Raw genomic sequence first — 22,923 nt, forward strand, 5'->3', positions numbered from 1 at the left:
CCCTATCCCTGCAGAACACTATAACAGCCAAAGTCCTTATCTCAGCAGAACATCTCATTACAGCCAATTGTCCTTGCAAAACATTGCCTAAAAGGACAGCCATGTCCCTGCAGAACACTGCATAGAAGTACAGTCACAGCCCCTGCAGAACACTTCACAGGAGTACAGTCACCGCCCCTGCAGAACACTTCACAAGAGTACAGTCACCGCCCCTGCAGAACACTGCATAAGAGTACAGTCACCGCCCCTGCAGAACACTGCATAAGAGTACAGTCACCGCCCCTGCAGAACACTGCATAAGAGTACAGTCACCGCCCCTGCAGAACACTGCATAAGAGTACAGTCACCGCCCCTGCAGAACACTGCATAAGAGTACAGTCACCGCCCCTGCAGAACACTGCATAAGAGTACAGTCACAGCCCCTGCAGAACACTGCATAAGAGTACAGTCACCGCCCCTGCAGAACACTGCATAAGAGTACAGTCACAGCCCCTGCAGAACACTGCATAAGAGTACAGTCACAGCCCCTGCAGAACACTGCATAAGAGTACAGTCACAGCCCCTGCAGAACACTGCATAAGAGTACAGTCACAGCCCCTGCAGAACACTGCATAAGAGTACAGTCACAGCCCCTGCAGAACACTGCATAAGAGTACAGTCACAGCCCCTGCAGAACACTGCATAAGAGTACAGTCACAGCCCCTGCAGAACACTGCATAAGAGTACAGTCACAGCCCCTGCAGAACACTGCATAAGAGTACAGTCACAGCCCCTGCAGAACACTGCATAAGAGTACAGTCACAGCCCCTGCAGAACACTGCATAAGAGTACAGTCACAGCCCCTGCAGAACACTGCATAAGAGTACAGTCACAGCCCCTGCAGAACACTGCATAAGAGTACAGTCACAGCCCCTGCAGAACACTGCATAAGAGTACAGTCACAGCCCCTGCAGAACACTGCATAAGAGTACAGTCACAGCCCCTGCAGAACACTGCATAAGAGTACAGTCACAGCCCCTGCAGAACACTGCATAAGAGTACAGTCACAGCCCCTGCAGAACACTGCATAAGAGTACAGTCACAGCCCCTGCAGAACACTGCATAGGAGTACAGTCACAGCCCCTGCAGAACACTTCACAGGAGTACAGTCACAGCCCCTGCAGAACACTGCATAAGAGTACAGTCACAGCCCCTGCAGAACACTGCATAAGAGTACAGTCACAGCCCCTGCAGAACACTGCATAAGAGTACAGTCACAGCCACTGCAGAACACTTCATAGGAGTACAGTCACAGCCACTGCAGAACACTGCATAAGAGTACAGTCACAGCCACTGCAGAACACTTCATAGGAGTACAGTCACAGCCACTGCAGAACACTGCATAAGAGTACAGTCACAGCCCCTGCAGAACACTTCATAGGAGTACAGTCACAGCCCCTGCAGAACATTGTATATCAGTCCAGCCACAGTCCCCTGTTCCTGCAGAACATCACAGCACACTCAGACCCTGCAGAACATTGCAGAACAGTACAGCCAGAGTGTAGTTACCCCCTGTGGATTATCCCCCACTGCACCGAATACAAGTCCACACTGCACGGCTCCTCTGTGCCGATAGAAAAGCCCGGGAACACAACAGATCGGGATAGCCCCGCCCACACAAGAAGCTGGTCACATGGGCATGACGTCATCAGAGGTCCTTTAGCCCACTTGGAAATAGCAACTAGCATGACCTGTGTGTGGGAGGAGGGGCCGCATCCTGACAATCAGGTGCACGTCTGAGGAGGATGATGTCATCCCAGTGAGGAGCGCTGCCCGGCCGGGAGGAGGACGCTCGGAGCCTGGTACCTCGTAGAGCCGCAGCCTCAGCGCGATTATTCCGGATGGGAGGATGAGGAGCCGCTCCGGACTGCGGGCGCTGGCGGTGAGTTCCCTCCTGAAGGTGACACACGCAGCGCTCCGTGTGAACGGACAACTTCTTATGTAAGAACCGCAGGCCCGGCCGGCTGTGCACAGGAGCCCGGTGCTGGCCCTGACAGGCGGGCCTAGCAGCCACTGACCCGGCTCGCATCGTGCAGCACCATGATGGAGATGCCTGCGGGTTCCCATGGAGCTGGTCACTCACTGACATATATATAGACATGTTACTAGGCGGTGCTGGGGAGGCTGCAGGAGCTCCGTGCATCACCAGGGACTGCAGGGACATTGCTATAGACACCGGGGCCCCTGCAACCTGTGGCTGGCCAGCCTGCTGCTACTTGTAGTGCTCCAGCAGCTGCAGGGGCTGCCGGTCAGTGACCTGGGAGGTGGAGGGGAATCCTGGGCTCTTCTCTGCTGCCATGGAAGTCAGATGCTGGGAAAATAAAAATCCCTTTGAATATGAAGCCTTGCAGGGTCTGGGAAAGATGAGTGATGGCTACAGTACTCAGTACAGTAGTATCACCCAGCTGCCCAGAGACTCTGGCAGAACTGTGTGCTTATGCATCAGTATAGGATGTGTCACTGCATGACAGATGATATGCCGCTCAGGACTCTGGAAAAGCTGAGTGATGGCCACTGGTATAGATCCATCCTGCACATCTTGTCACTCATCTCCTGGATGTGTCGCTGTATGTGATATATCTACGCATGATGTAGTCATTTTGGTGGTCAGGACTCTGGAAAAGCCGAGTGATTGCTGATAACTATTATTGTTCCAATGAACCTACACAATAGAAAGAGATGAAACATGTGAGGCTACAGCGTACACTTAGTAGATATTATCTATCACCCAGCTTTCCTATGACCTGAATGGTTACATTGCCTAGTTATGCAGCAGAATGGGAGGTAAATATCTCCGCTGTAAGGTAGCGGCTTCTGTCCCCGTGTGTTCTGGTGCCATACTGGCGGCTACTTCTATCCATCTTCTGCAGCAATGTTTAAGGTGCGTTGGACCCTTGTCCCAGCTGCATTGCATTAGCTACAGTAGTAGTGTTAGACTGTGGAAAGTGCTGGAATCAGGATGGAAGTTGCTCTACTTGATCTGCAGGAGTCCCATAACCCAATACGCTGAGCATTACTGTATGTTGCAGCTATTGCCATCTGACCGAGCATAAAGCTGCGGATAAGCCTCCATCTGCACCATACATGTTGATGGTCCCCCCTCTAATATCATGCTCCTCCATTGCATGTTTATAGTACTGTAATCTCTGCCCCACAGATCCCTTTCTGCAGCATGTGTATGCGACCTGAAATCTCATCTACTTCTACGCTGCAGATTTTCTGCCAACAAATCCAGATGTAAAATTTTGAGTCATTACGTTTGTGGGATCTTATAACTAATAGGCGTCTAATACACATAATGGGTATACCTGATAAAGTTGTATTTTATTATGTTTTGGATGGAAATTTGCTTTAATCTGCAATAGACTTTCAACACAAAAATGCACATTGCTTTTGTTTTTTCAGTAATAATCTGTCAGTTTTGGCAGTGGTGATACTTGGGTTTAGTTTAGCTTCCCCCGTTGATGTCAGTGTACGTCTGTGTGTCAATGCTTATGTTGCAGCAGATGTCTTCAGATACTGCAGATGATCACCCAAAGTGGTGGACTGCAGGAAGGGAACCACTCTCTGGGGTTTTCCACAGTCTCTTATGTTGGTGTAGTGATAGTAAGAAATTCCTCGAAGCAGATGAACAATGTAGATTCCAACCATGAAAAGTTACCATATGTTCTAATAAGGAGAATTCATCTTCCAGACTAAACACATGAAAAAGATCCAGAAGACACAGATGACTTTTATTTGAACAGGAAACCATGTTGTATAGCAAAGGAATAGAATACTGTATTGTCTTCACCAAAATACTTCATCTTAACTGGGAAGCTGAACTTGTTGAAACTATAGTTTTATGCTGGGTTCGCACTGTGTGTGTTTGTTAGTTTTTTTTCTTAACATTGCTGAACTAATTAAGAAAAAAGCTATCAAAGCAGAAAATGTATGGAAAAATGAAACAAATGGAGGGCCATGGGTTAGTGCCTAAGTGCACATTATTGAAAGGGTTGCCCCTAGACATTGAGAAACCACCAGTGACACTTCTTGATTTCCAGACTCTTGCAGTATCTTGCACCCATCATTCACAAGAGTCTCTTGGTACCAAGTGATGGATGACACCTGGACCGTGGATTTATTGGTGTGGGGCTCAGTGGCACTTTGACATTTACAATTGTGATCATGTCCGCTCTGGATCAGGTCCTGCTTGGTCTTAAAGTCGATTATCATTCTTTTTTGGACAGGTGGTCTGGAAACACGGTTTAATGACTGTATAACCAACACCGATCTTGCTTGTTTAGACAACTGTAGGCTATATTGTGTCTTTTTCCGTACATAACGTTGCAGAATAAATCCAATGTTTGGCATCTATTGAAAGACAAGGTTTTGGAGGTGCCCAGTGTAGATTTGAGTGTGTAGGTGCCTATCCAGATGGAAGTGTGGTGTGAATTGTGAGTGTTTCTATAGGATCAGTTACAAATCCGAGCTATAGGTTTGATACCCTGCTGCATTGTTAAGTGTCAGCCTAAGAAATATTTTATCTGGCATTGGTAAATGGAAAATGTTATCATGTCGTTTGTGGTCTGTGCCAGTATATCAGGGAGGGGAACGTTCGGCTCTCCACCTGTTGCAAAACTACAATTCCCATCATGCCTGGACAGCCAAAGTTTAGCTTCGGCTGACCGGGCATGATGGGAATTGTGGTTTTGCAATAACTGGAGGACTGAAGGTTCCCCATCCCTGCAGTATATATAGAACATGAGTGAGAGCCTCTGTAAAACCGCATGCGTTTCACCATGAATTGTTGTTGGCTGTGTGTTGTAGGGGTCCTACTTCCTTGGATTCTCTTAGGTTTTAGTTGAAAAATCTTGCATTTTCATGCACACAACATAAGGTCCCCCCCCCAATAATATTTATATGTCATGTGAACACAGAAGCTGGAACATTTTTACAGTAAAGTTGACAAAACATAATAAAACCTGTATTGTCTGTCATTGAAGAATTGTCAGGACGATAGCCCCATCCATATTTGCCATTAGGATATATAATCATCTTAGAGGAAAATTCCTCTGTGATGGTATGTGCACACTATGGAACCCAGGCGGATCCCGCAGCTTTCCCCCCACTTGCGACCGCGCACCTTTGCCTGTGCCATTCTATGGTCAAGCAGATTCCACCGTACGCCCGAAGAATGAACGGGTTCCATAGTCTGTACATACTCTAAGCCAACATGGTAGGCAAGAGCAGCTCTCGAACTGGATCACTCCTGCCATCTTTAAAGGGGTACTCCACCCCGGCCATATTTTTCACGTATGGCTGGGGAGATGGTGGTTATGGATGCCGGAGGTTACTTACCTCCACTGTTCCAGCGCCAGGGCCCAGGATTGTGGCGCCCCGTACCCCGTCCCGTGGCCGCTTCTTGGTCTGAGCTCAGCTCAGCCATTCAGCGGCCGAAGCAGCACTCCGCTACAGGCGCCGAATGGCTGAGCTGCCTGGAGATGTCATGTCTTGTGCGGCAGCTCAGACCAGGAAGCGGACGGAGGTACGGGGCATCGTGATCTGGGACCCGTCGCTGGAACCGGGGAGGTAAGTGGCCATATCTGAAAAATACGGCTGGGCCAGAGTACCCTTTTAAATGTGTAGGATATGAAAGTTTCAAGTAGTGGTCATACGAGACCACCCCTGGTAATATGGTCTTACTGTTGTGGAGTTAATGGAGGAGATCTAAATACATATATTGATAAACATAATGCACCCATCATTAGATTGTGGCAAACAGTATGGTTGTTTTGCCGAATCATCCACCATCTTGGTCATTCTGTTTGAAGTGATGGGAGCAGTGGTTACATATGGACGCACACGCGTAATGAACAGGCACAGGCCTACAAGTAGAGAGAATTGTCTGATCTGCTGATGAGCATGAGCATCTCCCATAGTAGCCACCATCTAGAGTGGGAGTGTCAACCTTGTGGCCCTCCAGCTAAACTACAATTCCTATCATGCCAAGACGGCCAAAGCTTTATCAGTCTAGACAATGGGAATTTTTGTCTTGCAACAGCTGGAGGTCTGCAGTTTGACACTTGTGAGCTAGACACATGTTGCACCTTTCCAGCCTTGGCAACCTACACAAGTTCAGGATCTGCAGGCACCTATGTGGAAACATGTCCCACAATACAAAACCTGTATGCCTCCATGCCCAGCCATATCTCCTCTTGTATCCAGGCTAGAAGCAACCTAATGGTACCATAGACTTCTTTCACTTGGACAGTTTTCCCCAATAAACATACCCTTTTGCTGTAAGGCTGCATTCACACACACAGATTATCTGACAGATTTTTGAAGCCAAAGCCAGGAATGGATCTAAAAAGAGGAGAAATCCCAGTCTTTCCTCTATGATTTGTTCCCTGTTTATAGTCTGCTCCTGGCTTTGTTTTCAAAAATATGTCAAATCTCTAAGAAACGCACCCTAAAACATTGCAACATCTTACATATATGATTGCTACATTCGCACTTGTCAGGTTTCAGTAGATTCCAGCAGCTTCTGTTTGCATAGTGTAGCCCTAATAATATTTTCTCTGAAAGCCAAACAAACAGCCTCCATCTGTGCAGAGTGTGCAGTGAAATGGTGTGCGCCTGGCTGGTGGAGCATGTTGTGCGACGACATCACGTGATCCTAGGCCTCTCCAATATTCCCATTTGGTGACCCACTTACTGCAAAGGAAAAGGCGGCACTGTGTCTCTTAACTTCAGCTGCCTGCATGGGAGAACCAGCCGAGTGCTGCTAATCTATTGCTGTATAAAGCTTCCATGATCAGAACGGCTATGGTTAATACAAGAAGAGGGAGGGAAGACCAGGAGGCCTCCCATTGGCTGACTATTTTAGGTAATAACGGCCATTGCTTGGTGTGATGCTGATAATACTTTGAATAGAGATTCCCGAGGAGGATGCTGCACCGTATTCTATATCTGAAAAGGGAAAATCAATTGTGATAGATATTTAGAGATCAGTGTGTTTATAGATTTGTGATATCAATACTATAATATACATATCATTCACATGTACTGGGTTTGCAAAATTGTAGATGCATGCAAGTTGTCATTTTTTTTTTTCTTTTTTCCTATATATATATATATATTGTTTTCCTCGATCAGTTCCAGCTAAGCTGCCTGCTAAGCTATTGGAGTCTGCTGTAGCAGCAAATAAAAGGACCAGGTGTAAGCGTGTCCACTCTCATTGATGGCGGCAGCACAGAGGAGCTGTGTGTCTGTGCCTGTCAGCTCGTGGGATATCAGCGTTATCATTAGCATAGCTGTCACTTGCTTCAGCCTCGGGGACTGCAGTCCTGGGCCAGAGCGCTGCTCTCTGAAGCAGTCTTTATTTAGCCTGCATTTCCCTAGCAGAACAATCTTTATGGCAAATCAGGAAGCCACGCCGACCAATCAGAGTGGAGAGATGTGGGAATGGTCGTAAGTTGTCATGAAAACAAAGAATTTGCTTCAGCCTTGATATGCTAATGTTCTGCCTTTTGATTTGTTCTGCCAACTCATATGCAGCGGATCCTGAAAAACTTTGCATGTATAAATGTCTATTATGAGGTTAATTTTTATTATAGTCGACGTGTTTAAATGTGTTTTTTCCTTCACTGGTTGTAAGTGACATCCGTACGGTCTTGGCGGAAAAAGACTTGTCAGTGATATGACACCATGTTATGTAAATAATGGCCATTTTCTGGTTCCCTCGTGCAATTATGGTCCTGATTATTGATTGGTGAGTTCCGTTTCAGTTGAAACAATCGATAAAGGCAATCTGATGAGCCAAGCCTGGAAGTCATCTTGTAAAGTGTCACAAAATGTGCACACAACTGCTTACTGTGTGATATTCTGCTCTGCCAGCTGAACATGTGCAGGTAAAGCTGAAGCCATACCGTACAAGGAAAAAATGTATGTTGTTTTTTTTGTTTTTTTTTTTTGTAGTAGGACTGTTTGAATGGATTTCCGTGATAAAAACCTAATCAAGGATGTTGCTGCCATGATAGTGGTTTGTACTTGCCTGTCCTGTGCCGTCCACTTTGCAGCTGTCAGCGTTTTCACAACATCCTCTGAAGTACTGCTCCCATCAGAAGTGGCTGCTCAGTATAGACAGTGTAGGATGTATGCTGAGCGGCCATTTCTGCTGGGAGTGGCACATCAGTGGTGGAAACGCTCTTAGCGGCGGGGCACAGGAGTCGGCAGCTGGGGAGGAGAGGGACAGGTAAGTATACATTATTGTCCTTTCCTACACAGCCCCGGCAGCATTGTCGATTATGTGTTTATGCCGGACAACCCCTTTAAATGTTTGCAGTGATTTTAGCATTATTACTGATGCTGCTACAAATTCTTTTAGGGTGCCTGTCATTTCAAACAAGTTCCCTCTGATGGCATAGTGATAGTGATATTCTAAAACCTCTATTACTTTATTTACCAAAAATTACTCCTACCCCAGAAAAAGAGCACAAAAGTCTTGGTGCTAATACTGCCTACCATCCTACCATCTCTGTTCTTTTCCTTCTGTCATTGCAAGGAATGTGTGGAGGGAATCCATCACCAAGCCATTGGTGATGGATAATTCACTTTATCTCCTGGTTTTTAATAATTACAGAGGACCTGTACATTTTCATGTCATGTTACTTTTAGGCTGTGTTCCCCTTATGTACAAAAGATAAAACAATGGCCAGAATTAATGATCATGAACGTTAATCCAGCCGTTGTTTTACAACGATGACTGTTGTTTGCAATCTCTTGTACATAGTGGGAACATAGCCTTAAGAAAGTTTCCAGAAGGAATAACAGGAAAGGCACAGTGCACAGGTGTAAGAAAAGATATAGGAGGTTCTGTTTCATTTAAAGCGACTCTGGCTTCCTCTGACCGCCTACTTAATTGGTGGACATGCTGGATAAATATCCATAAAAACATTTGGTGAACCATTGTGATGCCTGGGTCCAGAGAACCCTAAGCCCCACCTCCTTAAAACTATTAATGGCTAGAATAAAGACCTGTTTTATTAAAGGGGAACTATCAAATCTTACTGCTGATATCCCCCTATAGCGCCCAGGACACTGAAGAGGAAGGTCTGTGTCTTACCTTCCTCCGCATCATCTATATTACACAGAACAATTATCGCTACGTGTAATAGGCCCTAATTCAGCTGCAAAACTGTACAGCAATATTTTTGTTTTATAATGTAGGTCAGCAGATTAAAGGTATTTTTTAAAGTTTAAAGGGAACCTGTCACAGTGAAAATACCACCTAATCTATGGATATCATGTTATAGAGCAGAAGGAGCTGTGCAGATTGATGTACTGAATTTTTACCCATAAAGATATAAAACATGTGTTTTATTGAATGATTGATGTTTCAATGCTAAGGAGTCCAGTGAATGATCAGAATGAAAGCTACTCAAGACATATAAACTGGATAGAAGTTTTGATTGATGGGGTCCCGTTGCCTCTATCCCCACTGGTCACTAAAATCATCACCGTGTGGCTTTGCTGTGAGAGAGAGTTGGTTGGATTCACAGAAAGTCCATGCACTTCTATGAATCTGTACACCAATGGGAGCAGAGCTGAGAGGTGGCAGGCAGAGTGATGCTGCCCGTTTATTTTAGTTGAGGGAGTTGGCCTCATCAGCTGAATCCCCATATATCAGAATGTATTTTTTTAGCTACCCAGTAAGATTACATCCTGACATAGTTTGTATTGCAGTAATGGCTGCTGCAGACTTGTCACCAATATGATAAAAATAGCTTTTAATTAGCGGCGTGTTTGGAGTGTGATCAGACAGTATCCCAATGATTCTGGTAGGTAATTATAGACTCAGCATGACACGATCAATGCTGACTGAGCGTGTATACAGCCGTACAGAAGGCACTTCACTGTCTGGAGGCACATGGCAGCCACCAAAAAGGCTAGCCTACTACAGACATGTGATGCATACATTTGCTAGGTGGGGGGTATGGTTCCATCAGAGCAGTTTGTCATGCTCATAGTTGTGAATGGCGTGAGCTCATCTGTAACAGTAACATAGTAGGTTGTCGGCAGAGACCACTTTGTCCATCTAGTCTGCCCTATTAGTATTTCCTTTCTTAGGGTGCGTTCACACCTACAGGATCCGCAGCAGATTTGATGGTGCAGATTCGATGCTGTGTTCAGTTATTTAAATGAAATCTGCTGCGGATCCGGTAAGTGTGAACGTCCCCTAATATGTTAGGATAGGTACATGTTTATCCCAGGCAGGTTTACATTCAGTTATTGTAGACTAAGGGCCCTATTCCACTGGACGATTATCGTTCAGATTATCGTTAAATCGTTCGAATCTAAACGATAATCGTTCGGTTGAAATGCAGTTAACGATTAACGACCGAACGAGAAATCGTTGATCGCTTTATAAGACCTGGACCTATTTTTATCGTTGCTCGTTCGCAAATCGTTCGCGTTGAATAAGACATCGTTCGGTCGTTCGCAATAGATACGAATGCAATAGCGAATAAATAGCGAAGAAAAAACGATCGCAATTACGATCATAAGTAACGATTATCGTTCAATGGAAATGAGTGAACGTTTTCAGGTCTTTCGCAATAGTGGTCGTTTGCGATCGTTAATCGTTAATGATATGCAAACGATAATCGTCCAGTGGAATAGGGCCCTTACCTACCACATCTGCTGGAAGTTTGTTCCAAGCATCTACTACTTTCAGTAAATGTGTATGTGGTGTCCCTCCCTGTGGCACGGTCTTGACCTGTTGTACTGAGGTCAGAAACTGAGCCAACCTTAGGCTGCTGACTATGAGCTGTGCAATACTTTGTTATGCTTTGTACCTGCTACGAAATCCGCTGCGGATACTTGCCCTTTCACTTCAATGGGCTGACATATTCACAGTGGGATCTGTGCAGTGGGGCAGAGCACTGATTGGCTGACTGCCGGGAGTCCCCAAAGCAAGCTGGAGCAGGACCCGGTACAGTATGTTCCCGAGCCGCGGGGGTTTATGGTGCTGAGTTTGAAATAGTTGCAGTGGGATGATAATCCCGCTGCGAGTATGTCAGCCCATTGAAGTGAATGGGCAAGTATCCGAAGCAGATTTAGCTGTGAATTTGTAGCGAGAAATCCGCTGTAAATATATTACGTGAGAATCTAGCCTTTCTGTGTTTTTTTTTTATTTTTTATAAATCCACTGGTTTTGGTTGCAAAATACTGACCAACATACTGAGCAAAAATACTTGGTGGGAACATAGCTTTATGATTTATTAATATCAGGAGACCTGCTGCAGTGAGTTCCGCTCTTGGGGGGCTCGGCCGCTGGACTTGTATCAGTACTTAGATCAGAGGTTGCCTACACTGGACTATCCCTTTTAAGGGTGTTATCTAGGATTAGAAATCTACGGCTTACTAGCTTTCACAACACTGGCCTGCAAACATTGAAACTGCATGTTAACTGTATGATACATTGGGGGATTTGTGTAAATGTATCCATTATCACTCGGTAAGTGCAAACACTCAGGGCACATATACAAGGTATTACAAAGATGCAGAAATGATTAGGAGGACCACAGTTACATAAGCAGGGAGCTTATCCCAAATGCCAGGAAAAGCCTTCCTGATTTAGGGAGGGGGCGACTCAGAAGAAGCAGGAACAGGTTGGGAGTGGGTGATGGAGCAGAGATTAGGAGGAAGCTGGAACAAATAGATTTAGACTTCCTGTGTTACTCTGCAGAATGCCAGCTGAGCGCCTAGTTTCATACTTACTGTATTTTATGATTTCTTATCAGCCTGTAGCCATCAGCAAGTCTTCTAATTTCCCTTAAATTTTTTCCCCCATTTCTAACAGTAAATTCTTGCTCTTGAAATAGGAATTTGTAAGAATATATAAATATATATACACATATCAACAAGAACAAAAGTGCATTTCTCCATAAATGTGACTATTTATTCACACCTGGGTGGTCCAGGCCAATGAGGTGTGAATATACGTAGTTATGTGGAATCCGATGCTGCTGACTATAATATATATATATATATATATATATATATATATATATATATATATATATAAAATAAAATTTTAGTTAATTTGTATATCAATTATTTGTTATACTATGAATCTGTGCACACCATCCATAGGTTTTAGTATTGTGAAACCCTGGGTGACTACTCTGATTACTCCTGTTTGTTTTCCTTGGTTGTGAGTTTTTATTGTCATCCTTCCTTGTTAGTCTTACATCATTGCATTAGTTATTTATAAACCTACATTTCACACTGACAGTGGGATTTGTAATGTGTTATGTAATAGAACAGGTTGATGTATTTGTGGGATTTTCTCTTATTTCTGGACTGCCCTTTGGCAGCTTGTCATGAAACTACAGATAAGAGCTCTGGGAGCTGGCCTCGGCATAATCTAGGATTTTTTTCTATTCTTTTGCAACAATGAAACCTTTGTATTTTTCTTCAACTAATTCTTTTACTTTATGCCTTGTATTAAGCATATTTTTCAGTTTCCGTACTGGTGGGTGTTTCTACAGATTTATAGGGGTGCTTTACAGACAACGTAAGCTGTGTGTGATCTGGAAAATATAATTTGTTCAGTGTCATTAATGGATTTTCTTTATATTGTGAGGCTGTCCTACCCTATGTATTTCTTTAGAAAAAAGATTAAGCCTACAGAATGGGTATTGAGCCAGGATTGGGGGAAATAGACCTTTGAGGACTGGAATATTTTTTTGTTTTGAACAAAAAGTCATCTTTTAACTTTTTGAAAAATGCTAAATTGTAGATGAAGCTATTGAACAACAGTAAAAAAAAAAAAAAAAAAGTCTTTACATAATCTGCTGTCAGATCCACTACAAAGTCTGTGCAATTTGGGTTGGACTTGCTGGTGCAGAATTTCTTTGTTGTGGGAAAACTCCCTACAGGAATGTCAACCCATACTACATATGCTGTGGATTTTATGCTTTACTTACTATCAGAAAATGTGCTGCAGAAAATCAGCAGCATAAATAGTATTTGTGAACATCCCTATGGCAGGGTTCACACTAGAAAAACATCTGGATGTATTTTTGTGTCCATATTATGGCTGCAAGTCCAAGCCTAACCTTTACGTTTATACAGAGGTTTTATTCTCCATTTGGATATTGTATGAATGTGACTATTTTCCTTGCGTGCCCCATCAGATGCCATATGTACCGATGCATGTATGATGTTGGCTGATCTTTGTCTTTCAGCATGTTGAAAAATAAACGATTGGTAAAGCAGCGATATGCTGCCGTTGCTTTGTGTAATAGGAGCGGCTTGACTATCTTCTATGGGCTGCCCGGACAATCTAGCGATCACCCGGGTAGCTCCCTGTGCCCCCTCCCCCCGAACACTCTTATCTTACCTGTGTAATAGAGCCAGCAGCGAACTGGGATCAAGGAGCAAGCGAGCGCTGAGCTGACGGGTTGGCGCTCGCTTCTTGCTCCCTCTAATTGCCCCTTGTAATAGGTGCTTTCCAACATACTTTTTTATACTGATGCACTTATTTTCACTGTGATTTTTGCCTTTATGAATTAATTGATTGAAACAAAATTACAATTATCCTAATTTGTATACCACATATATATACCTGTTGTAGATCACATGTATCACCACTACTTGAAAAAGCTCTGTGTGGAGAGCGAAACTTCGTGGTTTGGGGAAATAAACACGTGGTGTTGAATTCTATCTAACGAGTGCTGCGGTATTCTTCTGATTTTATTTATTTTTATATATATAAATATATATATATATTATGGGCAAATGTGATGACAAGAGTTGTTGACCTTCTCAGCCCCAAATGCCTGTTGTCTACGTATCCGCTGTCACATGGGCTATATTGTATGCATTTTTTGCTGGTACACTCTTCTTTCAGCTTTCCTTTTTGTTCTCTTTCACTGTGAATAAAGCCCCGTGGTCTCAGGAACCTGTGGCCCTATAGAAGGAGTGAAACTCTACCTTACTACATGCTCTACCTCAACATGTGGCAACAGTCCTTTGTATGAAAAAAAGCAAACGCACAGTCCTTCAGTGAAAACACTGATAAAGCTACTCTGTACACAGTCTGCTGATGCTGCTGATGTCACTGTGGCCCTGATGGCTACTTAATGTGCATTTGGGCTTCCTTTTTCTCCCCTTGGTGGATGATGTCGAGAATGTTTAAGCCATTCAGACCACATGAATGTTTGACTGTGGCAAATGTTAATGTTCATAGAGCTGTCAGCCAATCAAGCATTCATCCGACTTCTATCACGTGTGTGTGGGTTCCTTACCACCCAACTTAAAGAGTACCTATTACAAGGAAATCCCTGTAGGGTGTAAGATTGCCGGCAGACTTCTGTGTATATGCCCCATACTAATTAATAGGGCTTGTGCATGGAACTTGGCCGGTGTGGGACATATCCAAGACAATACAAGCATCGGGCGTCTGCTGTGGCTGCACACTCATGTGCACAGGGATTTCTTTGTGACAGGTGACCTTTAAATAGTACTCACACTTGTTTATCGTGCTTCTTGGAGCAAAAAGAGGCCAGAAATGTGCTGTATGGTGGAAACCACAAAATCCAAATGAAGAGAAATCATTCCGCATATAAAATAAATAAATGAGCCTGTCTCTAATGTGCACACATAGGGCTGGATGGCTGATGATAGATCCCCGTCAGGTCTTCTGCTGTGGTGATGTCACTGTAGTGTAGCATCATGTCTGGTGACTGTGACCGAGCAGTGGCAGCTCAAAATAGAAGTTTTTACCCCATAAAATTTCCAATTCATACAAAATACCCTTTATTATAGAGATGTCCTTGCACTGATGATTATTTTCAGTTGAATGAAAGATGAATGTCTTACTACTTATACCAGCAAATTGTAGTATACAAGATTAGATAATACCTTCACGTAATCTTTGCTGCTTTTGTTTTGCGGGTTATGACAAGCAAGTTACAAGGAAGTGACTGCTTGTATCTTCCTTATGCGATGTTCTGTTTTTGTTGTAATTTCTCACCGCAGCCCATATAATGTCCTCATTGTGTATGTTCGCTTTGAGCAGCCTAACATGTTTTATGTACTGGCCTGCACAGCAGGAACAAGCAGAGGGATACTGGGAGGACAGTGTAAGTCTTGCCCTGTTCTTGAGTGTGTACCATGCTCTACATGGCTCTGCTCTCGGCATACAACACTCTCTTTGTATTCAGAGACTTGGGCACCTGCTGTTTGGTGTTCTCCAAGTTTGTTGATGTAACAACAGGGCATTCTGCTTCTCAGAAGAGCCGTGTAGTAATGCCCTCCTGGGTTTATATTCCAGGTTCTGTCATAGAAGGGTTTCTCTGAAAGTTGGATATAGTTTATTGAGATAAAACTTTAGTAAGAAGATTATTATAGCGGGAATAGAGAAATAGTATAGGGTCATGATGAGATCTCCTGCCCTCCAGAACAATAATCTGCAAGTTTTATTAATTTTTTTCTCCTTATGCCAAGTATTCATTGATTACTAGTACAAAAATATTAAACATATTTGTATTAGATAATGCATATAAAAACGCACAACCGTTAAATCACACCCTTTTACCAAAGCCATGCTCCTCTATTAATGAAATATATATATCTCTCTACCATAGGGTACGTTGTAAAACTGTATGAAAATGGCGCACTGTAAAGGGTAAAGGGGTACTTGCAGTCCAGTAGTAGCTTGGTGATATCGGCTGGCATAAGGATGGCATGATGCACTAGCAAGAAGTTTGAACAACAGCAGAAAGTATGGACGTCTGATCAGACTGGGATGGTACCAATATGTTTGTCCGTTTTATGGCAGCCAAGTCCCAGCTTCATCACAGGATTGATGACCTGACTTTACAGCTGTTGCTAGTCCCTGGGTCTGTTGACCTAGGCTTACAGCTGTCAGTTCAGGTCATGAGATCTGTGGTTGGAGCAGGACTTTTGGCTGGACTATAACTGTAAAAATACACCCATATTGGGCTAGTGTAAATCATATAAGTGTATATCGTATATGTGTCCAACTATACAGGTGAGGACCTGAAACGCAAGGATGTTATTTTTCTGTTGACATCCAGTCACTGATGTATGGGATGTATTAACATGGCGTGAGGGACTCAATACTTTGTATGGGCGGAGTTGTGTGTGTGATGACTTTCTGCTTTTCAGTAATTGCAGATTTCCTCTAATAGGAAAGAGAATTTGTGTGTGTAGCAGGTATATAACACAGGGTGTAGTCACACTGTCTCTAACTTGTACCAGCAGGTTTTTTAATCTTACGCCAGTAAAATGAACATCTTTTTTTTTTTTTTTTCTCGGTTTACCAGGTGCCTGACATTTGGAGGATGCTCTGTAAAAGGCTGAAACCTTGTGCGACTACTTTATCCATGAATCAACTTGCCGTATTGGACATCAAATCTGTGCTTTAGGGCATGTATGTGCCAGCAGGAAGAAACCTTGAGGATCATGGAGAGCTTTCAAGACCACGTCACATTAGACCAGCCATCAAATTCAGTAAAGTGATCACTATTGGGGATTTTTTGAGCAGCAACAAAGTATGAGAAAGATCTGACTCCATTGGATTTGGTGGAATTAAAGCGGAAGATGTTCTTTTGCCATTCCCTAACCATAATCCCATCTGTGTACGAGCGTTCCTAGTCTTCCTTGTCATCTTTCCCCCACTGTCTTCTCTGAAGGCTGCTATTTATTGTGGGAGGTGAGGTTTGGCAGACTTGGCAGCACACCACAAAACAATGCAGCTCAGTAATTAAATGACGCAACCCTTTGCATTTTTCCCTCTCTCATATAAACCACTCAGCTGCTTGGGATTTCCATTTATAAAGGAGCTGGGCTGGGATGAGCATCTCATAGAGCTTGGATTTCGAAAAGCTTTTATTAGGAGCGGCCAGGAGTCGGAATAAGCAAAACAAACAAAAGATTCCTTCAGTATCGTGCTGCAACCTGCTGGAGTTGAAGTTGTCTGCTACTCCCCCTTGCACTTCACAGGGGGGCATCTAGTCATGTGAGGATTTGGTGCTGTGTGCGAGTAGGAGTTGCTTCCAGCTTTTTTTTTTTTTTTTTTTCCTTACATTCCTGCCCTACTTCACTCTTTGGAGGGAACTGAGGAGAAATAAGACCCATCCATTTGCTGCACTGGACTCTGCTGGACATTACTAAACACTCGCCCCGGACGGCTTCAGCGCTCTATTTCTTATTGTCGTCTTTCCCTGGAGGATTTGCTTTATTAAGTGGTTCTGTTAGAAGAAGTTTTTCCTTGATTTCAGCAAGATCTTTGTACTCCAGCATCAGCATCACTTGTATACTTGGCTCTTTCTTATGGGTGGAACAGAAGGAACATTTCTTTATTTATTTGTTCCTGCTAGCCTGGCTTAGACCATTGATCACAGCAGAGGGTCTGGGCTCAGTGATAGTGGGTCGAACCCCACACTTATTTATTAGCGTTTATTTTTGCCCTGGAAACAGTGATGTCTTGGAAGAGAAGTTATTTTTCTACAGGTCGAGGAGGGGTACAAGAAATGTTTACACCACGCAATTCCATATCTATAGCTCCAAGCAAGGGCCTGATAAATGAACCAGGACAAAATAGCTGCTTCCTCAACAGTGCTCTGCAGGTAAGGAGACATAATGCTGAGGACGGCTCCTGTGATCCCCCTGGTTATGGGAGCTTACCTGCAACTTTCTGGTCTGTGAGTCCAGTAACTATAGCTCATGTAATCTATCATATGCAATGGGTTTATAGCATGTTCACATCTTTTATTCACCCTTATTGGTTTGTATGTAGCGAGTGATGATAAACATAGATATAATGTATTTCCTTAAAGGAAAAATTATCCTGAAATGTTACTGTACTGTATTTTGGTCTCTTTGGCAAGCAGAGAAAAAGTCAATGCAGGTTTGCGTGGAAAAAAAAAAAAAAAATATATATATATATATATATATATATATATATATATATATATATATATATATATATATATAATCTAAAAAAATTTTTTACTTCCAGAAAAAAAATTGAAAATTGCTTATAACTTTTGTTGCTGTACCTCAGGGGTGGGGAACCTTTTCCATGTCGAGGGCCGGTCGGGCATTAATAAAATCATTCGAGGGCCGCATACCGTGCGCGGCAGTTAGTAGCGGGGGTTTGCAGCACCCAGGACAAGGCATAGTATTGTTCCCCTAGTGCCCCTGCTATTCCCCTAGTGCCCCTTGTAGTCTAGTTAACCCCCAAGTCATGTCCCTGGTAGCCTAGTTAACCCCCATCAGGCATGTCCCTGGTAGCCTAGTTATTCCCCCCCCCATCAGTCATGTCTCTGGTAGCCTAGTTGTCTCCCCCATCAGTCATGTCCCTGGTGGCCTAGTTATCCCCCCATCAGTCATGTCCCTGGTAGCCTAGTTATTCCCCCCCCATCAGGCATGTCCCTGGTAGCCTAGTTAACCCCCATCAGGCATGTCCCTGGTAGCCTAGTTGTCCCCCCCCCCATCAGTTATGTCCCTGGTAGCCTAGTTATTCCCCCCCCCATCAGTCATGTCCCTGGTAGCCTAGTTATCCCCCCCCCCCATCAGTCATGTCTCTGGTAGCCTAGTTATTCCCCCCCCCCATCAGTCATGTCCCTGGTAGCCTAGTTGTCCCCCCCCATCAGTCATGTCCCTGGTAGCCTAGTTGTCCCCCCCCCATCAGTCATGTTCCTGGTAGCCTAGTTGTCCCCCCCATCAGTCATGTCCCTGGTAGCCTAGTTGTCCCCCCCCATCAGTCATGTCCCTGGTAGCCTAGTTGCCCCCCCCCCATCAGTCATGTCCCTGGGATCCTAGTTAACCCCCAAATAAAAAAATAAACATCCCACTCACCTTACCTCCGCTCCCACGCAGTCCAGGTCCTCTTCTCTCCCAGGTCCTCTGTGCCGGTCTTCTCCTGCAGGCGGCGCGCGATGAAATGACGTCATCGCGCGCGGCCCGCAAGAGACTAAAGACACGCGCCGCTCTGCTGGGGAAGAAGCCGGCACAGACAGCATCCTCCTGTGTCCGGCAGCTGTCACAGACACCGGAGGATGCGGTGTATGCCGGCTTCTTCCCCAGCAGAGCGGCGAGCATCACAGGGGAGCTGCGGGCCGCGGGCCGCATCGGGAGGTCTCAGGGGCCGGATGCGGCCCGCGGGCCGGAGGTTCCCCACCCCTGCTGTACCTTCTAAAATGCTTGTTTTACATTTTCTTTGTAAATTATTTTATTTTATTTCTTCATTCAACATTGGTGGAGGCACAAAACACTCACTCTCCTCGTTTCACCCCTAGCCCCTCTTCTCACCTCCATCCTCACAGCTCACACCATGCTAACATCTGTGTCCAGGCATCAGCACAGTGTAGGGAGTGTCTCAGACTACTTCTTCCCCAATGTTGTCACTGTAGGGAATCGGTAATCTAAAGTCATGGCGACCTTCATCACTATGGCTACCATCGGGATTGTTATAGCAGCTGAAGCCACTGCTGCTATTCCACCAAGGAAAGGATGTTAGGGCTGATTATAACGCTGTCACTTTTTAAGCTCCCCTCCATCAAATCCAGGTTACATGATTTTGATTGATGTAATATTAGAACTCAAGGACCACCAACAGGTCACGACTTGAGGCTATCCCATACAAATGATACCTGTGGTTATTTCGGATGCATTGACTACTCAGTCCAAAATTGAGGAAATCCTCAAAACATGGCCTGTTGGTGGTCCTTGAGGACTGGAGCAGGAAACACTGTAAGGAACCTACAGAGAAGGTGCGATCACTGCTGCCATAAATATAGTTACAGGTGATATTAAGCAGATATTAAAGCAAAGAGGTGAGTAGCAGAGCAAGAAGAAACCTGCTTAATAGAATATCTCTAATAACAAGGGTGTGTGTTTTTATTACAATGCAAGTCTCATCATTGCCAGTCATAGCGGGGAATATTATTCTTTTGGAAAGTTACTATTTTAATAGACTGAATAAATGAAGTTTAAATGGTATACCACCTGTCTGAAGACTGACGCAGCCCCATCCTTTTTATACATGGACTTATGAGAAAGAAGTACATTTTAGGATTGCTCTTTTTGACAGCATCCATATGATTTTGTGTACAATATCTGATCTTCTTTAATTCATGAGTCAGTTGTATAGAATGGAGTTATTTATCTTTGTATCGGGGTTGGCTACATTACTACTATGCAGTGTATTAGAGGTGGAGCTATTGGCATGCTTTGTTTAGATCACTTTATACAAATGCAGAAGAGGCCTCTGAAGTGATGTCAGTTTTCCTCTCCAGCTTACTGCTTTCACACTCTCACTGTAGAGTGTGGAACCCATCTCCAGCATTTCTCCTGGGTCATTCTAGTAATCTATGGTGGTCTGAATACCCAGATCCTGACTGTACAAAACTTTCGACAAATGTTTATGAATCACCTGATGCCAGAAAGTTATATAGATCTGTAAATGGTGTGCTTTAAATCGGCAGGTCCGGCGAAATTTTTTAAATAAAGTATTTGTATTGCCCCCCCCAAAACTATACAAATCACCAATATACACTTATTACGGGAAATGCTTATAAAGTGCTTTTTTCCCTGCACTTACTACTGCATCAAGGCTTCACTTCCTGGATAAAATGGTGATGTCACGACCCGACTCCCAGAGCTGTGCAGGCTGTGGCTGCTGGAGAGGATGATGGCAGGGGGATGCTCAGTGTCCCTCCAGTGCCCTGTGTCCCTCAGTGTCCCCCTGCCATCATCCTCTCCAGTATCCACAGCCCGCACAGCTCTGGTAGGTCTGCATTTCCTGTAATAAGTGTACAATGGGGATTTGTATAACTTTTGGGAGAAAAAAAATACTTTAATAAAAAATTTCGCCACACTTCTCCTTTAATTGTCTAATATGGACCTGCCAGTAGCAGTAATCCAAGGGGGATGCATGCTGGGACTGGAAACAATATGGCATCTATAGCATGCAAAAAGATGAACAGCGCATGTGCGAGGAGATGCTGGCAAAAAGGCGTACTAGAATAACATCAAAAGTGCAAACACGTGGCTAAATATGGCGTATGCAAAGGTCTACTGCGCATATTCAAAAAGATGTTTGCAATAGATTTATATAGATAAGACGTCAAGTAGGCAATCACGCATGCTCAGATCAAATGCTTAGTAGTCATAGAGATGCTGTACCTGCCAAATATAGCGTGCAACAAAGTCTATTGCGCATGTCCAAAGAAGTACTGGCAAAGAGACGTACAATATGACATCAAAAGGGCAAGTGGAAGATGCGGGAAAACAAACGCATGCGCTATTTAAAACAAACTTGATGCCGCAAGTAATAATTATCTGTTGCGCATGCACCCTAATCACTGATCATTGTTTTACAAATAAGAGTTGCAAATTAACTATGCATAACATGAAAGATGTCCATATGTGTAAGCACCATGAATAAATATCAATATAAATAATATACAAAATAACTTGCCCGCCTTCAAAATGAAGGTCGTAGCCAATATGGTCCAATATATGTGTGTGTGTGTGTATGTATGTATGTATGTATATATATATATATATATATATATATATATATATCTATATATATATATTTGTGTATGTATATATGTATATTTGTATATTTGTGTATGTATATATGTATGTATATATACACATACACTCACCGGCCACTTTATTAGGTACACCTGTCCAACTGCACGTTACCACTTAATTTCTAATCAGCCAATCACATGGCGGCAACTCAGTGCATTTAGGCATGTAGACATGGTCAAGACAATCTCCTGCAGTTCAAACCAAGCATCAGTATGGGGAAGAAAGGTGATTTGAGTGCCTTTGAACGTGGCATGGTTGTTGGTGCCAGAAGGGCTGGTCTGAGTATTTCAGAAACTGCTGATCTACTGGGATTTTCACGCACAACCATCTCTAGGGTTTACAGAGAATGGTCCGAAAAAGAAAAAACATCCAGTGAGCGGCAGTTCTGTGGGCGGAAATGCCTTGTTGATGCCAGAGGTCAGAGGAGAATGGGCAAACTGGTTCGAACTGATAGAAAGGCAACAGTGACTCAAATAGCCAACCGTTACAACCAAGGTAGGCAGAAGAGCATCTCTGAACGCACAGTACGTCGAACTTTGAGGCAGATGGGCTACAGCAGCAGAAGACCACACCGGGTGCCACTCCTTTCAGCTAAGAACAGAAAACTGAGGCTACAATTTGCACAAGCTCATCGAAATTGGACAGTAGAAGATTGGAAAAACGTTGCCTGGTCTGATGAGTCTCGATTTCTGCTGCGACATTCGGATGGTAGGGTCAGAATTTGGCGTCAACAACATGAAAGCATGCCTTGTATCAACGGTTCAGGCTGGTGGTGGGGTCATGGTGTGGGGAATATTTTCTTGGCACTCTTTGGGCCCCTTGGTACCAATTGAGCATCGTTGCAACGCCACAGCCTACCTGAGTATTGTTGCTGACCATGTCCATCCCTTTATGACCACAATGTACCCAACATCTGATGGCTACTTTCAGCAGGATAATGCACCATGTCATAAAGCTAGAATCATCTCAGACTGGTTTCTTGAACATGACAATGAGTTCACTGTACTCAAATGGCCTCCACAGTCACCAGATCTCAATCCAAAAGACCATCTTTGGGATGTGGTGGAACGGGAGATTCGCATCATGGATGTGCAGCCGACAAATCTGTGGCAGCTGTGTGATGCCATCATGTCAATATGGACCAAAATCTCTGAGGAATGCTTCCAGCACCTTGTTGAATCTATGCCACGAAGAATTGAGGCAGTTCTGAAGGCAAAAGAGGGTCCAACCTAGCATGGTGTAACTAATAAAGTGGTCGGT

General features: G+C 44.0%; 1 protein-coding gene across 7 annotated transcripts in view; it reads left to right on the forward strand.

Moving 5' to 3' along the window:
• The first annotated feature begins 1,688 nt into the window (after window positions 1-1,688).
• Window positions 1,689-22,923, forward strand: part of USP54 (ubiquitin specific peptidase 54) — a 70,028-nt gene continuing 48,793 nt past the window's right edge. For 6 of the 7 annotated variants that reach the window (XM_069980609.1, XM_069980614.1, XM_069980611.1 and 3 more), the window contains exons 1-2: window positions 1,689-1,921; window positions 16,380-17,684. In XM_069980609.1, coding sequence (XP_069836710.1) covers window positions 17,538-17,684 — 147 coding nt within the window. In that variant the 5' untranslated portion in view covers window positions 1,689-1,921; window positions 16,380-17,537. Of the gene's footprint in view, window positions 1,981-16,379; window positions 17,685-22,923 lie in introns of all 7 variants that reach the window. The other variant, XM_069980610.1, reaches the window with a different exon arrangement.

Source organism: Dendropsophus ebraccatus, chromosome 8 (genome assembly GCF_027789765.1).
Source record: "Dendropsophus ebraccatus isolate aDenEbr1 chromosome 8, aDenEbr1.pat, whole genome shotgun sequence".
Taxonomy (NCBI): Eukaryota; Metazoa; Chordata; class Amphibia; order Anura; family Hylidae; genus Dendropsophus; species Dendropsophus ebraccatus.